The 17204-nt window shown below is 40.2% G+C and overlaps 1 protein-coding gene across 1 annotated transcript in view; it reads left to right on the top strand.

The window, feature by feature from the left end:
- The window catches only part of LOC144633880 (structural maintenance of chromosomes flexible hinge domain-containing protein 1-like), a 30042-nt gene extending 24399 nt beyond the window's left edge, over positions 1 to 5643 (top strand). Inside the window, exons 23-27 of the mRNA XM_078492787.1 lie at positions 249 to 537; positions 1985 to 2096; positions 2275 to 2558; positions 2815 to 3111; positions 4067 to 5643. Coding sequence (XP_078348913.1) covers positions 249 to 537; positions 1985 to 2096; positions 2275 to 2558; positions 2815 to 3111; positions 4067 to 4830 — 1746 coding nt within the window. The 3' untranslated portion in view covers positions 4831 to 5643. The remainder of the gene's footprint in view (positions 1 to 248; positions 538 to 1984; positions 2097 to 2274; positions 2559 to 2814; positions 3112 to 4066) is intronic.
- Positions 5644 to 17204: the final 11561 nt, after the last annotated feature.

Here is a 17204-nt window from a genome sequence, read left to right as displayed (position 1 = left end):
CTTTTGTGCTGGAGTCCTGACTGGATTCATTGTATTATGTTCTAAGGCGAGACACTTTTCTCTCACAGACAGTGCCCCTTTGCATCCTAGATAGATGGGTAGGGGGAAGATACTATGGACTAACATCTCATGCGTGGGGAGGGGGGCAGTAGTAATACCCCCGAGGCTTCATGCCACATAAGCTCTTGAAGACCTACATTTCGGCGAGGACTAGCCACTCACTCGCATGCTTTGCTGTTTTGACTAAGGTCGAATGTCAAACAGAAGATGGAGTCCGGGTGGATGCTGTGGGACATCTCAGCCTTGAAATCACTCGGCCAAATGGCACTGCTATCGCCACGTCAGTCTACCGGAAACCCACTCAGAACCGTGAGGGCCTGGTCACTTTTCAAGCAATAGCAAACCGTTACCTGGAGGAGGCGGGGCAATGGTCAATCATCTGTCAGTACACGGAGTACAGAGAAAGGCTTAAGTCTGTCTTGCCCCCGGCTGATTACGTGACCAGGAGCGATCCAGTTCAGTTCGTGGTGCAGCCTGGTAAACACGTGTAGAATTTTGATCACAGAAAGCGCCAATCTTGTCTCCAGAACTCGCTTTAGTTTCTTTTTTAATGGGGACCTGACCAAGTCCAATTTGAAAGTCCGCTATCCGCGGAATTCCGGTCGATGTGCGCAGACTCTGAGTTTTTTCCACTCAAAGTTGATTGGCTGACAATCAATAATAAGCACTTGACGCATTCTCAAAAAATCGCACCTGGCCAGAGTCTGCTTTCTTGGTGCCGACCAAAAGGAACGCGGGCTCTGGTAACGAGATTGATATCGCGTCCTGTGATTAGTTATGTAGTCGTTTTCGATGAGTTGTCCTTGCATTTTGTTGGGTTTATTTTGTAATAGAAATAAAACACGACTGCTCCTTGTTTACATAGCTTGATGCGAGCACTTGAGAAATTTTCGAAATTTTTTCCAAAGTTTCTGAATTGTACGTATCATGTTATGTTATATTGAGCCATGTTACATGTTTATGGCCTCAAGTGTCCTCCGGGGCACGAAGAGGTTAACTAAGTAAGTAAGTAAGTAAGTAAGTAAGTAAGTAAGTAAGTAAGTAAGTAAGTATGTTACATGTAATGTCACTTATAGTTTTGATTCAAAGCATAAAATTTTTTTAGAGACATGTATGAACGACTCGCGTAAAGGTGTACGCAAGTCGTTCATACATTGTCCTTAATTTTTTTATGCACGTAAAAAATTACGCGTCAGTGGAAATCCACACTTGATTTGCTTTTATTTTCATATTGAAAGTGAAACCCCGCTTTACGGATACCCGCTTGTTTCGGACAGTTTCATTTGCCCCCCCCCCCCCCAAAAAAAAAAAAAAAAAAAAGCTCATACATTTTGTCATACATTAAAGCTGATTTCCAGTCCGTACTGCGCAGACTCGGGGTTTGTTTTCGTTTTTGTTTTGAATTTGTTGAAACGTTACACTTCGTTGACAGCATACATGAGGTTTTTTTAGTCCGCCATTACAGTTCGCTTCGTTCAAGAATTTCCGATGAGCTGAAACGTCGGTTTGAAATAGCGTCAAGGTTCTTCTACTTGTTATTATTTGTTATGCAAGGCCATCTGCCGTTAATAATGAAGAAACAGGTAAGTTTGTCACGTAATTTTTAGTTTTGCTTTGTTTGTGAGGCTCACATAAACATTGCAGCCGAGATTGCGCAGTACGGACTGTAATTCATCTTTAACCTGCTTAGTGCTTTGTTGCTAATACAATCGCCTTTCACCGCACCAGGCCGCTTTGGCGTTTCGCCAAATGCCAAATCGACCGGAAGCGACGAGAGGTGACTGTCGCAGGCAAGCTTAATATAGACACTGGTTAATTCCGACCCTGGCACTTTTTTGTGTCCCAAGTAACACTCCCTCATTACAAACCTCGCTTTACGGACACTGGTTTATTTATAGATTTATATTTGCGTATCTATTTCCAGGCCCTGCTCATAGACTTGTGTTGCGCTTTCCTGCTGGGTCACCCGGCGTAATTACTGCATCTTGCACTGCCGACGTCAAGGGCCGTACCATTCTTCCTCGGCCTGGGAAAAGGTGAATATTTAGTATGTAAAGGCTGAGTGAAACAAATAAAACAAAACTTTAACATTAGAGTTTATGCATGGGACCTCCATTTTAAAGAGGTTTCCAATTTGTTCAGCTATATGTGCTGTACTCCCATCAGTGGCGAGGCATGTAAATCTTTCAAAAACACTTTCTTCTTTTTCTTTAGCGGTGTGGAGGCTGTGGACATCACAACTGAGGACACTTACAGCAATGTCTCCAACGTCTCCTTGACAGCAAGCGTGACGATTCAACCGTCAGGGACTGTGCCCGAGGGCACGATCCTTCCAGATTTGGAAAACAGTCCGGTCCAGATCGCTCTCAACCGTGGCACAGCTAGGTTACCAAGGCTGACTCTTTGTAGTCGTGTCGGGAATTACATTGGGGAGTATATGTTGGTGTTTTCTGCTCCTGGAGTCGAGTCGCACTCTGTCAAGTTTGCTTTCAGTACAGGTAAGTCTATCAGTGTCTTCTCTTTTGTTTTTGTAAAAAAAAGAAAAAAGGGTTTGATGGTTTCCTCAGCGTCGGTCGTTAGTTGTGGTTCGTAAGTGAGTCGAGTCTTGGGCAAGTCTTCGTGAAGAACTTCAGAAAGTTAGCTGGTCAAGTCCACAAGGAAATCATACCAACTGTTAAATGATAAAAAAAAAGCTACTAACTGGAATAACGCCTATCTGAATGCGTATGTTAATCAGTTTCTATTATATTCCAGATGAACACATTCAGCGCATACAGAACGAGCTACAGCCGCTGAGAAAGCAGATCGCAGATGTCGAACAAAACGTCGCAGAATCCAAAAGACGATTGACTCGGAGCCACTCGGAATTGGCGACTGCACTCACCCCTGTCCGAAGTGCATTCCGAGGAGAACCGAGGAGACGAGACGTGGTCAATTTACTTCAGACAAATAAAAATGAGTTAAATCAGTATGAAGCGATGCAAGCGGCCACCCGGCCGGCCATTACACAACAGGGACACCCTCCAGCAAGAATACGTCAATACATAAAAGGTATGTGTCATAGATTTTTTTGTCTTTTCCTTTAAGTGGAGCTCAAATTCCAACGAAAATCTGACAAATCCAGCTAAAAACATGCGGAATTCTAAACCGCCCGAAATAAAATTTCTCTCAATCTCAAATCTGGTCGATCTCAAATCATACACAAAATCAAAAACGCGACAGTCCGCGTGACAGAGTTCAAAGTCCTAGAGTCACGAAACTAAGCGAAAAAGTCTTTGACAGTATGTTCATGCACTGGTCACGCATTTTTATTACCACACGGAGTCTTGTTTTCAAACCCTTTATGGATAATTTTTGGGAAGGAAGAAAGGATCACGGTTAACAGTAACATTTCACGAGAAAAAAAAGCAACAGTCCTTTTGTTCACGGTGTACGGTTTTGTTCATAGTTCACGGCTATGTAGGCAAATCACGTTTCACAAGACTAGCATCCCATCCGGGGGGGGGAGGGGGGGATAGAAATACTCCTAGTCGCTTAATGCTTCATAAACCGGAATAAGCTACGGCGGTATGGGCCACTGGGCTCAATGCAGACTTAACTACCAAATCACGAGAATAAAAGAAAAATTCGAAAAAAACTCGTAGTAAATAATAAAGATGGTAGATTTTAAGCTCGGTGATAAATGGTGAAGAATATTATTCTACATGACACGAGCGTGGGACAAAGAAAAAATCTGAGTCCCCGACGGGAATCGAACCCATGGCCTCCCAGATACCGATTGGGCGCTCTAACCAACTGAGCTACGTGAGACTCGCTGTGAGCTAGGCCATTTACTAGGTCAGTTGGTTAGAGCGCCCAACCGTATTCTGGGAGGCCATGGGTTCGATTCCCGTCGGGGATCAAATTTTTTCTTTGTCCCAGGCTCGTGTCATGTAGAATAATATTCTTCACTTCAAAAAAAAACTCATTACCACCTTAATGTTTATGTTGCTTTTTTCTCCTTTAGGCATTGTAGCGGAACTTGCGTACGTCTCCGACCCGTTACTTGCTCGCATCCTGTCGTGGTATCTCCAGTCTAAAATGCAAGTAGCTCTCACCAGCACCACAGAACAGCAGCGAAAAGTATACGACGCAGGATACTCAGCTTACTGCGAAGCTACTTTATTGTCTTTTATGAAAAGAGACTTTGATGGAAGCGATGGCAAACCTCTGCCTTTGGAGCTCCCAAATCCGCCGCCAAATTATCGCAGCCCTATTGAATTCGCTGTGAATCTTCTCGAGTTTACGAGCGACAATGGTTACCTTCGCTGCAGCCTTTTCTGGAATCTTCTATCAAAGACAATCGTCGTGAAAGACCTGAAGTCTGGACAGGCATATCGTGAGCACCTCACCAGAATGAGGCAGCCGTGCCCCACGATTCTGACACGTGACGGGAACATGATTGCTTCCGACGGGTTGATGGATCCCAAGAGACGCTGCCCAGCGAGGATAGAAGATTTGCGATTCGCGTTTGGCGCGTTACCGGCCCGCGAGACCGCGCGTTATCGTGAACTGAGAGAGCGGTGCGAAGCTCTAGACAGGCTGTCATTGACGGTCGACAGACACGAGAAAGAAATAGAAGATGTGCGCGCGAAGGAAGAACAGCTGAGTTTGGTCAAGAAGAGTTTGTCGCCTCGCATTACCGAACTTGAACGAGAACTAAGAAAGTTGAGGCCTCCTGGAATGGACAGGGACAGCAGTGAACCCGCTGATAAACGGAGGAAAAGATAGCCGCATACTTTGCTTAACGCTATTTTTTGCTGCACAGAAACATTTGTAGGTACAAAAATAATGTTATATCAACGTTAGAATTCTCAACATTGGTCTTATATACATTTCGTACAGTTACTAGTTAGGAAATATTATTCATAGATCTAGGAAGATTCCAAATGCTGATCAATTCCTTTATTCTCATAAATACTATTTTAAGGAGAAACCAGTGGTTGGTCATGTACAGGGTTAGTAAGTGTGCTCATAGTGACGATTCTGTAAGGCGTGTATTGACGTAATACGGAATTAACGAAGCTTGGGTGTTTAGAGTTTCATTACAGTCTTTGCTGCCCTTTTGGGATTTTAGAACATCACACTGAAACCAACATTTGTTGTGAAAAAAGGTAATGCGTGTCAGGTTAAAAACGTTACAGTATACTTGTCAATTTAGGTAGTTCCAAAAAATAACGATAACAAACGGAATTTCAGATGGTTTAAAACTAAATTTGCAACAGCAAAACCATTCATCGGATTGAACGCTGGTAGTCCAAAAGCTGTAATTGTTTTAGACTGTCCACAGCCTCTCGATTTTTCAACGCAAAAAAGCAAACGAAGCGAGCGCGAAGCGCGAGCGCGCGGGGGGAGGGGGGCGTCAAGCGAGCGAAGGCAAAATAGAGCTCCCCGCCCCCCACTCTCTTGCTTCTTTCGTTTTGCGCTAGCGTCCAATTCTCTCGCCGTTCTCACGATCGAAAAACACGAAAAATAGAGGGCTCATTCTCGTCCCCATAGCCCTTTCGTTTCTCTTAGCCGGCTGGGCCTTGGCACGAGGAAACAAAGGGCTTTTTTTTTTTTTATTTTTTCATATTTTTGTCGTTTGACCGCGGTGGATCTGGGGACACAGGATTTCCAGTCCTAGATTCTAGGACTTCCGGTCTTCATGAATGCAGTCATGAAGTTTTAAAAGAATGTATGAGAGAGTCGTTACGTTTTCGACTTCCGTTTAGGAATTCTTTGTTCCAAACAGCCAATCAAAAAAATTCGAATTTATTCAAAAATCCTATGTCCCCAGAGCCCTCCGTTTTCTCGTGCCAAGCCGGCTAAGAGAAACGAAAGGGCTATGGGGACGAGAATGTAGAGGGCTGTGGACAGTCTATAATTGTTTCTAATTTAGTGGTATTTTGTTGAGACTCGGGGATGAGGGGGTGGGGGGAGGAAGGGGGGAGAGGACTTTTGGAAAATGCTATTGTGCTGTTTTTCGTTGGGAAGATGAAGATTGTGTATTCCTTCGAACGTTTGCCGAACACGGGAAGCAAAAGGTTTTCTTTTTTATATTCAATTTACATGTACCCTGCTTCGAAGCTTGTAAAAGCCAGCATCACCCTTAGCTAGCTTAATATTCTTTTGTTTTTTTCTTTCTCCTTGCGTTGAATACTTTTTTCGCCGCTCAATTCGTTACGTGGCAGGACTGGGTCGAAGTCGGGTGTTGTAATTTCCACTTCAAATAAGTTAAAACAGTTTCCCTCGCACTCGGTTTTTACAAATTCCGAGGAGAGGAGGGTTGATTGCTAAGCATTCTTTGATTTGTCCAATTGTCTAAAAATTTGAAGTTTCGGGGTTGGGAAGATATATGGAGTTCATACGGCAACCTGCGCTTTGCACCGACACGATTTCCAATATTTCTCATGTTTACTTTGCCCCCAGATGTCTCAGAATTTCATTGGCTAAATGTAATCAAACGGAGCCTATCATAAAAATGTCAAAAATATTTTAAAAATTTAGAAATAAAAACTACGATAAAATGTCACTATAATATAATAAGCATCGCTCGCTTTTGAAACATTGTTAATTTGATTTTTTTTTAAATCTGTGCCACGTACTTTCTTACAAAGTAAATTATCAGACCATTTATTATAAAAACTAACTTTTGTCGTCAAACATTTTGCTAGTATTTAAAATTAAAAATATCGATTACGATGGACGATTCTTAGTCTAAACTGACCTAACTTATTCAGTTAAGTTGAAGTTAACATCGCATATTATCCACCAACATTGGACTGAGTATTTGTTTCCCTATATTTTTGCAGCCGCTTGAGAAAAAAATTTCTTAAACTTCTGTTGCAGTTACGGTAGTAAGGCTGGTTTTTAGTAGCACATAGGCATAACTACAAGGTAAAAACTATTCGAGGTCTGTGCACTTTGATTTGCTAATCTTTTTAACATCGAATGCTTTCCTCTTTGACCAGTCTTGAGCAGGAGTCTTGAGCCTGAGTCTTGAGATGGTATTAAAGTTCTAATGGCATCAATCGACCAGTGAGTAATTCGAAGTATCTTTAGCTTTTTAGCCAGTTAGAGCGCGCTTAAAGTACTGTTCTGTTCATTAACTTGATTTGATAGATATCTCAGCGTATTGTGAGGAAAAGTGGAACGAAATTTGCTTTTAAACAACGTTAAAGCTATAGTTTCAAGTAAATGTGATCCCTTTAGTTTTAAATATAACACATATCGAAGAAACTACATGGAAGTTCACACCTTATACATTGATAACATATGCATTTTCGCATAATGATTGTAGCTAAGGCTGTGTTCAGACTTGGTGTTCAGACTTGGTGCCGGCGCACGATGCCCGAGTACGATTCTCGCTGGGCACTAATGTTAACATACATTTTTTTCAAGTGCCCACGCCATAATTGAGAACAAGGTCTCAACCTTGTACTCGGGCACTTAATGGTACTTCGGTTTTCTGTGTGTGAACACGACGCCATTTTTTGCCGGTGCCCAGGTATCAATGCTCGGGCACAAAGTGTGAACACGGACCGAAATAGACCGAGGTAACAGTTGTAGTACTGTAGTTGCGGTCGTTATTCGATAAATACCCTCAAGTGGGACCGCAACCATTGTACTGGTTACTTTAATAGAATTATTTTACCAGTGAAGGTAATTTTCAGCGAACAATACTTAGTATTTCTTGTCAATGTTTTATATCTAGATTACCTATTAAAGAATTTCTCATTTTGCTAAAAAAAATTTATATGAACGTTTTAAGTATTGTACATAATAACAGTTTTGGATTTTGAGAGGCCAACTTTGGTGCAAAATTTATGTCATAGAGCCTTAGATTAATGTAATTTATTTATTAGTACCTATTATGGATTAATTCATACATAAGTGTGTTCTCACGTATTTTGTAATTCGTTACTGTTCATTAGAATTAAATATTGTCAAAAAGTGAAGTGGAAACTTTTATGTTATTTCTTGTGGTTGCGTTGGTATCTAAAGCCAGGGCTTTGACATTGTGTCGTGCTCTTCAATATGTTAATATTCTTAGGGCCTGTTTATATGAAGTAAAGTTGTCCTTGGTAGGACAATGTTACCACTTAATGTCTGTTACGCTACGCAACGAGCGGGGTTTGGCTGGGAATGCAAAGGGGCGAGGCACCAGCGGAGTAGCCCCCGAAGCGAAGGCGGGGACCCGACTGTGAGGTAGGTGCAATCTAAAGCCAGGCTGTTTATATGAAGAAAAGTTTTCCTTGGTAGGACAATGTTACCACTCTCAACCCCTCCCCCCCCCCAACCCCCGACATATTTTTACCCAGAAAATCCCTCCCCACCTGGGTTTCTTCGATTTCCCACCACTTTCGACACTTTCACGTCACCCGTGTGCATCAACCTCACAGTAGGCCCTATCATTCGATCATGGCAGCGTTGAAAGTTCTTCATGAAGTAACTGCTTGTATTTACAAAGCAGACGAAAAGCCAGCAATGAAATGGTCAGTAAAACAGTTAAGCTCTTGTCAGGAGGTGGAAACTCTACCACTGTAGAAGTTATTTCTGGTTCTGGGCTTGATAGACAGTCTGGTGGCGCCACGGCAGAACAGAACTTTATACCATATTAGTCTGCTACTCGGCCACTGGCATAATAAGGATGAATACTAGGCTGGTTGGTTTTTGTTAGCGTATCCGGGGAAGTTACCATTACTCCAAAGATTTTAAGTGGCCAGGAATTGCGCTTCGAATTCCTGACCACGTTAAAAAAAATCTGATCTCACTTGCATTCTCGTCCCCAGAGCTGCTTGTCCCTCTTTAATAGCCGGCTGAGCCTGGGGCACGGAACAAGTGGCTCTGGGGCCACATGATTTGATTGGCTAAGTGTTTAAAAAAGAGGATTTAAATTTAGCCAATGAAATCAACCGTAGTACAGTGGAACCCGCTTAATACGGACACCCCGGTATTACGGACAGTTTTGTTGGTCCCGACGAAAACCTCATACATTTTCTCTTAAATTAAACCGCTTAATACGGACACTCGTTAATACGGACAACGGACGCTGTTCCGTGTCACGAGTGACAAACTGTCATACTTTGTCAACCCCGCTTTACGGACACTGTTGATCCCTACTGACTATGAGTTTATCTTTATCTGTGTAGTTTTTAGCGCGTTTAAAAGAGTGCGCGATCGCGAGAATAGCGCGTTTAAAAGAATGCGTGATCGTAAGAAGGCCGAGGAAAAATCGCCTGCGTAGCAGGCGTCTGTATAGTTTTAAGCGTGTTTAAAAGAGTGCGCGATCGCGAGAAGGCCGAGGAAAAACGAGGAGACGCCTGCCCGGAAACCCCCCGAAATACGTTTTTTTTCGTTCTCTGAGAGCACGCAAATTATCCCATTGGCTAGAATGGCCGGGAATATCCCGTAAATTTTGATTGGCTCTAAACGCCTCGAGGGATTAATTAGTCGCTTTGCGAAAGAAATCTGTCTGTCATCGGAAATTTGACTCATGTATGTAAACACTGGAGCACGTGCATGTCTGCGGAAGAGCTTTTCGAGTCCTGCCTGCAGGAAGTTTTGACCAATGACATTGCAACCACCAAAAACCACAAACTAGTCAATCTGCTGCCTGAAAGACCAACCAACAGCCACCAACTTCGGATCAAGAGAGTGTTTAACACGCCTGTTTGTAAAACGGACCGTTTTAAAAATTCTTTTATTATAGACAATAGTTTAAATTACATTGTATAGATCGTTTTTAATAGTTTTTAATATATTTTAATGTAAATAGCTTTTAATATTTTTTAAATCTTGTAATATATATAGTTTTTATTCATTTACACGTAATTCAGTCTAAGGACTGCCAAGTGTAAAAGTTTTTTAATAATAAACGATATTTCTTCTTCTTCTTCTTCTTCTTCAATTTGCAGAGCAAATAGTCAAAACTATTTTTTGGTCTACAAACTATATCTGAAAGTCCCTCACGTTTTTCAGCTTGTATCCCGATCTTCTCGGCCCGAGACTTGTCGCACTTGCACTACGTACTAATATTCTTGCATCCCGATGGCTTAAACAGATTGAAATACGAAGCGAATCCTGCTTTCTCACCACACTGGCCGTAAGTAATCCTCAAGTTTTTCGAGCAAAGACAGCAGAAAGTTTGATTTTCGTTCCTTTTTCGGCCGCATTTCGACGGCTTCGAAGCCATTGCTCGACCGCTCACATGGCGAAATTGGCGCTATGTTGGTTTTATTCTGCGAACACGGTTTAAGATTTCGCTCCCGCGACAAAATTTTAATTGAATTTAATTGTGGGCGGCAAACACGTTTCGGTGGGTTTCCGGGCAGGCGCCTCCTCGATTTTTTCCTCGTGTGGCCCTCTCGCGCCTTTCGCGTTTCTGCCATACGCGCGCTAGAAACTATACGGCGCCTGCTACGCAGGCTAAGTTTATCTGTGCACTCTCAATTTTCATCGTCGCGATTATTTGTAACTTCACCATGGTCAAAAAATGACAGATTTCGACGATTTAAGACGATTTTATTACAAAGAATGGCTTATTAGTGTGACTTGCAAAGGTTTTGTCGAATATTCAGTCCGCCTGGTTGAATCGCAAGCTAAAAGCTTCCGTGCAAAGTAAAGTTACCGACTTTTTCAAATGAGTACTAGTTTGTAAAGTTTAAGAACGTTTACGGTCAGAGTTTCAGTTACAAAGGTAACTTTATTTGAATGAATGAATGAATGAATGAATGAATGAATGAATGAATGAATGAATGAATGAATGAATGAATGAATGAATGAATGAATGAATGAATGAATGAATGAATGAATGAATGAATGAATGAATGAATCATTTTATTTAAACACGATAAATTAATCAGCAGAGCTGGTGGGGTCGTGTACTTAAATTAGTTAATTACAGAATAAAATTTATATACATCCTTAAAATATCTAAACTATAAACTTCGTTTATCTATATATATTTACATTATATTTAAAGAAAACGTTCGGTTGCTGTTCAAATGCGTTTCTTGTACAGGTATATACTCAAGTTGGGACATTTTCACATAATTCCACTGTTGAGTTTAGTTCGAGTGTCTGACTAGATCGTAAGGTTTTTGCAAAAACTATTAGTTTTCCTCAGAGAGTTCACAGTTTGAATTTGTTACAGTTACAGTGCGATTAAACAACGTTCTGTTACTCTGTTGCCTCCGTCTTTGTGTCGATAAAGCATGTGTCCGTGACTTTTTTCTGAGACCCCGCTTAATACGGACAATTTCGGCCGTCCCTTTGGTGTGACGGTGTCCGTATTAACGGGGTTTAGGGCTTTCCACAAGTTGCTCGGCAACTTTTTGGCAACTTTTCATGATTCATAATAATGGATTGATGTGTGGAGAGAATGAACTCAGAAAAAAATTCTGAGTTCACAGATGGGACTAACCCACGACCTTCCGTACACTAGTCGACGCTCTAACCACTGAGCTACTGAGAACTCTAATGGTGAGCAGTGGTCATTTGTGGGTGACACAACGACTGCATCGCGCAAATCACATTATGTCAATGAACACACACATTTAACTGCATCACGCAATCACGTAGTACTCTCAGAGTAAATAAATGATTCGAGCAACTTTTTCTCCTTCGAGCAACTTTTGTCCTCTCGAGCAACTTGTTGCATTTTCGGCAATTTCCAGACTGCCGAAGACATTCGAGGAACATCTGAAGACATTTCAACTTTCGGCTCATTTTACATTAAAACATTAAAAAAATTCGTCAGCAAAAATGACGTCATTGATATCTTCACGATTTTTCTCAGTTAAAGAAATCCTTGTTATTCAATAAATTTTCCCCTTAATATGTTTTTTAGATACTTTTTTTGCTGTAAAATTGCATAAAACGGCTTAGAAAACTTACCCTCAAAGGGAAATTAGCATATATTTAGGCTACGTTTACACGGGACCGGTCCGGAACGGATCCGGTCCGATTTTCGGACCGGATAGGCCTTCTAGGTGCGATTACACGACAGAGAAGTGTGGCAACGGACTCGTTAGAAAATTGGTGCGGACCGTAAGAAAATTGGTCCGTACCTAACCACTTTTGTAGAGAAACAGTCAAATCAAAACGGGGCCATAGGCGCCTATGGCCCCGTTTTGATTTGACTGTTTCCCTGCAAAAGTTGTCTGGTCCGCACCAATTTTTGACGGGTCCGTAGCCAAATTTCTCTGTTGTGTAAACGCGCCTTCTGTTTACATGGGACCGTTCTGGAACCGGTCCGGAACGGATCCAAAACTGGACCTGCTATTTTGCAGGTCCAGTTATGGATCCGTTCCGGACCGGTTCCAGAACGGTCCCGTGTAAACACCTGGATCGGTTCCAAATGGTTTCATGTAAACAGGTCCGGTTCGGTTCGGAACAGTTCCGGACCGGTCCCGTGTAAACGTAGCCTTAGAGAAATTCTCTTGATTAGAAGTAGCGTTTTGGATTTTTTGGAGCAAGTTCACGCGAGCAACTTTTATTATCAGAAGCAACTTTTTTTGAATTTTTGGAGCAACTTTTGAGCAACTTTTTGAGAAATTACGGGCAACTTTTTGGGAAATCTCGAGCAACTTGTGGAAAGCCCTAACGGTGTATTTTTTTATTTTTTTTAATTTTTTTTTATTTTTTTATTATTAGTCTGCATTTGACACAACAATTACAAAACGTACTAAAATAACTAACAGTATCGACAATTCACATGAAGCGCGTAAACATTGTCCATTATAACCGTTAAACGTACTAACAATACTACAAGACTAGAATAATTGCTAACAAAAAAATAAGTTACAGTGATATACGCTGCTTACATTAAAGTTACTTACAGAAGAATAAATTACCTACAAATAACTTACGATCATAGATAAATATATAGTTAGCTTACGATAACAACTCTACAAAATACGATGATGACGAACACACTTATAATATTAACTAACAGTACCGAAATTATTTACTTATAGATTATTAACATGAAAGATACAAACGCGATTACATTGCTCACAAAAATTAATACTAACAATACTACAAAGCTTGAATATTAAGAGATACAACAGATAGGAGAATATCTAAAAAAGAAGAAAGAAAAAAAAAAGACAGTTACAGTTGTCATGCTGTTCAAATAGTTCAAAAATAATGATGCCATCTACGTGACTAACAAAAAAGGAAATTACATAAATTAATTTGGGATTAGTACCCATTTTTTTTTAAAATAATCTTTCTTTTTGATCTTACTTTCCGTTTCATATTTAATGGCAATTTTAGTACGAAATCCTTGAATTGTGGGTTGAATTTGGCATCTTCTGCAGTCCCATATAAGTAGTTTTCCAATGATTATAAAATAGTTCAGTAAGTTGAGTAAAGGGCATGGTTTGGATAATATTCCAAATAAAACATCTTGGAGGGAAAGATGAACCTGCTGATTTGAGATTTGGTGCCAGTAACCTTGAAACTCACTCCAGAATCGTTTAACAAAGGAGCATTGATAAAGAAGGTGGTACAAGGTTTCCGGTTCTGCCTTGCAAAATGAACATAGGTCGTCTGTTTTAAAGCCTATTTTGTGTAATTTTGAATTAGTGTATAGAATAGAGTTGAGCACTTTGAATTGAAATCCTTTTACATAAGATTCAAGTACAACAGAGTGTGGCAGACTAAAGATTTGTCTCAGCTGATCGATAGAAAAGTTAAAATCGTTCTGCAGTTTGTTTATGATATTAGGAAATTGTGCTATTTTGCGAACAAGAAGTGAGTAATAGTCTTTTGATTTCTTTTTTTTGACGTCAAAGATGTTATCGTCAAATAAAGAAGGATGGAGGAGCTAAAGATGGACAGGAAATAATATTCTTTAAAAAGGGCGGTATAGAATGGCGAAGGCCAGTCCATTGCAAATAACTAATATTGGTTATCTTGTCTGACCAGTGGCTGAGTGCATCGTTTATATTTGAATCAAAATGTAGGTCTTGGATACGAATCACGCCCGCCTCAAAATACTTTTTGTAGAAGACTGGTCTTTTTTCAATACGAATTTCCTTATTATTCCAAGTAATATTTTGCCAATCTCGTTGAGAGGCAAAGGAATCACGAAACTCCGACCACCATGAGAGCATTTCACTGTAGAACTGAGAGAAGATGTTGTAATCCTTTATATCATAGTTGCAATTTAAAAAGAAAAAACCTCCCATGGGATCCAGCAAGTGGTTTAGATATGATTTCCATGTTCCGTTGTTGTCATTAAATATGCGTTTTATCCATGCCAGCCTTAAAGACTTGATCATGCAATTTAAATCAATCATTTTTATACCACCTTCCTCGTATTTATTTATTGCCGAAACATGGGTGACCTTATCCGTCCCATTCCATAAAAATTTAAACAGCAGTTGATTCAATTCTTTCACTAATTCTTTAGGTGTAGGCAATACCGAGCAAACATAAACAAATTTTGGAATAAGAAAGGATTTGATGATTGTAACCTTGCCGTACACAGATAAACCTCTAGAGGACCAGATTTGGATAAGTTTTTTAATACTATCCAAACGTTCAATGAAATTCTTTTCTTTTAATAGTTTTGGGTCGTACGTGAAGTACACCCCCAGTGCTTTAATTGGCTGGTTAGGCCATTTAATGCCAAACGGTTGTGCTTTGTTTTCTTTGGATGAACCAATCCACATACCCTCGGTTTTTGTGTTATTGATCTTGAGGCCTGAGATATTCCCTAACGGTGTATCACTTTTTTTCACCAGCCCAAATCTCATTTGCCGCTTGCCTAGTTCCTGTACGGCTTTTTTCGCAGGCCTTCGCGGTATTACTGACGTCACCACTCGTTTCGGTGACGTATCCGGGACCACGTGATCCGAAACGAGTTGACCGCGACGAAAATAGAGGCCTAGGAACTGGAAAAAAACACTCGTCACCGAGAAGGCCCTGGGGACGAGAGGTTGCTCAGCTTCAGTGATCTTGGCATCCCCCAATTTTAGGCACCCCCGTACCAAGATCCCTAGTGATCTTGGCATCCCCTCAGGGGATGCCAAGATCACTAACAGCGTTGAATGACTGGGGCAAGTGAAGCAAACCACAATTCTGTTCAAAAACCATTTTGCTTTATCAGAATGCTTTGTCTTCATAAATTTAATCGTTCTTAGCAAACAGTATTGACGACTTCGCAAATATTCGCAAAGCTAAACAACCGTTTGATAAAGTCTGGTTTGATAAAGATTGCAAAAATTTACGAAAACGTTTGAGACGTATTTCGAACAAAAAGCAGACGTATCCTCATGATGAAGAGACGAAATCCATGTTACAACATAAAAGGCAAAGATACCAAGATACTCAAATACAAGAACTCGTCAAAACAAATGACCCCACACAATTTTGGTCCACTTTATAAACCATGTCAAAATCGGCTTCCAATACAGCTGATTCAAATGTCCCTGTAGACGAACTGTTAACACACTTCCAACAACTACACTCTGCTCCAAGTGAAGAAACCTTTTCCAAAACACAGGAGACTGTTATAGAAGAACTAAAACGTAATCAACAGTCTCTATTGCATTATAATGAACTTGACAATCCTTTTACGGAGAGTGAAATAAGAAACGGCATTAAAAAACTAAAGAACAAGAAGGCGGCTGGTACAGACCGAATACGAAATGAAATGTTAAAAAGTGGCGGCCACCTATTGATGACCTCACTGAAAAGACTCTTTAATCTTATTCTTGATGAAGGAATGTTTCCTGATTGTTGGTCCATGGGACTTATTATACACCTATCTTTAAATCAGGGGAAAAGTCAAATCCAACTAATTACAGGGGCATCTGCGTGACTAGTTGCCTTGGTAAACTATTTACAGCCCTTTTAAATAATAGACTACAAAATCTCACCAAAAACAAAAATCTATTACATCCCTCACAAATTGGTTTCATAGAGGGATTTCGGACATCGGATCACATTTTCTCTTTACGAACTCTTATTGACAAATATGTAACTAATGCAAATAAGGGAAAATTATTTTGCTGTTTTGTTGATTTTCAAAAAGCTTTTGACTCTATATGGCATGATGGTTTACTTTCAAAGCTGATTACCTATAAACTAGGTGGACACTTTTATCAACTGATTTCAGATATGTACTCTAGATCCAAATGCGCCATAAAGTGCGGAAATCGTAGGACCCAATTCTTTAATTACAACAGGGGTGTAAGACAAGGATGTATTCTGTCTCCTCTACTATTCAATCTATATTTAAACGACTTTCCTTTTACTCTAGATAACTCTCGTGATACAGACGCAATTACCCTACCAAATGGAGATCCACTTAATTGTCTATTTTATGCAGATGATCTAGTCCTTATATCTCAAAGTGCTTCAGGTCTTCAAAAGCAAATCGACACACTCCAAAATTACGTACAAAAATGGCTGTTGAAAATAAATCTTCGGAAAACAAAAGTTTTAATTTTTCAAAAGCAGAACCGTAAAAGCACCCGGGAAAAATATTCTTTCTTTTTAAATGGAAACCAAATTATTAATACCCCAGATTACACCTACCTGGGAACAATATTAAGCTCGAATGGTAGTTTCACCTTCTCAAAAAAGAGTTTAGTCGAAAAATCTAGACGTTCAGTATTTGCATTTAAAAGGTATATTGAATTCAACAAACTCTCTATATCCAAATGTAATTTCTTATTTAATGCTGTCTTTCTACCCGTTCTTTTATATGGTTCAGAAATATGGGGGGCATATGATAGCCTCAACCTTAACAAATGGGAGAAAGATCCTATCGAACGCTTTCAATCGCAATTTTACAAATCTTATCTTTGCCTTAATAGAAGAGCATCGAATGTCGCAGCAAGAAATGAAACCGGAAGACTCCCTCTCAAACTAACTATTTTCTCTAATATACTCAAGTTTTGGCTTCACTTACTAAACCTTCCGACTTCAAGCGTTGCCAGACAATGCCTTCAAATTTCAACTCAACTGGCAGACTCTGGAAAAAAATGCTTTATGCTCTCCATCTATGATATACTTAAACAATATGGTACCGATTTCTCTACTGATCTACAAACTATGATTGATATAAAAGGAGATAGATTAAAAACTAAACAGTGTCAATCCAA

The sequence above is a fragment of the Oculina patagonica genome, chromosome 12, assembly GCF_052425735.1.
Source record: "Oculina patagonica isolate OP01 chromosome 12, crgOcupat, whole genome shotgun sequence".
In the NCBI taxonomy this organism is placed as follows: domain Eukaryota; kingdom Metazoa; phylum Cnidaria; class Anthozoa; order Scleractinia; family Oculinidae; genus Oculina; species Oculina patagonica.
This window is presented reverse-complemented; position numbering and strand designations above follow the sequence as displayed.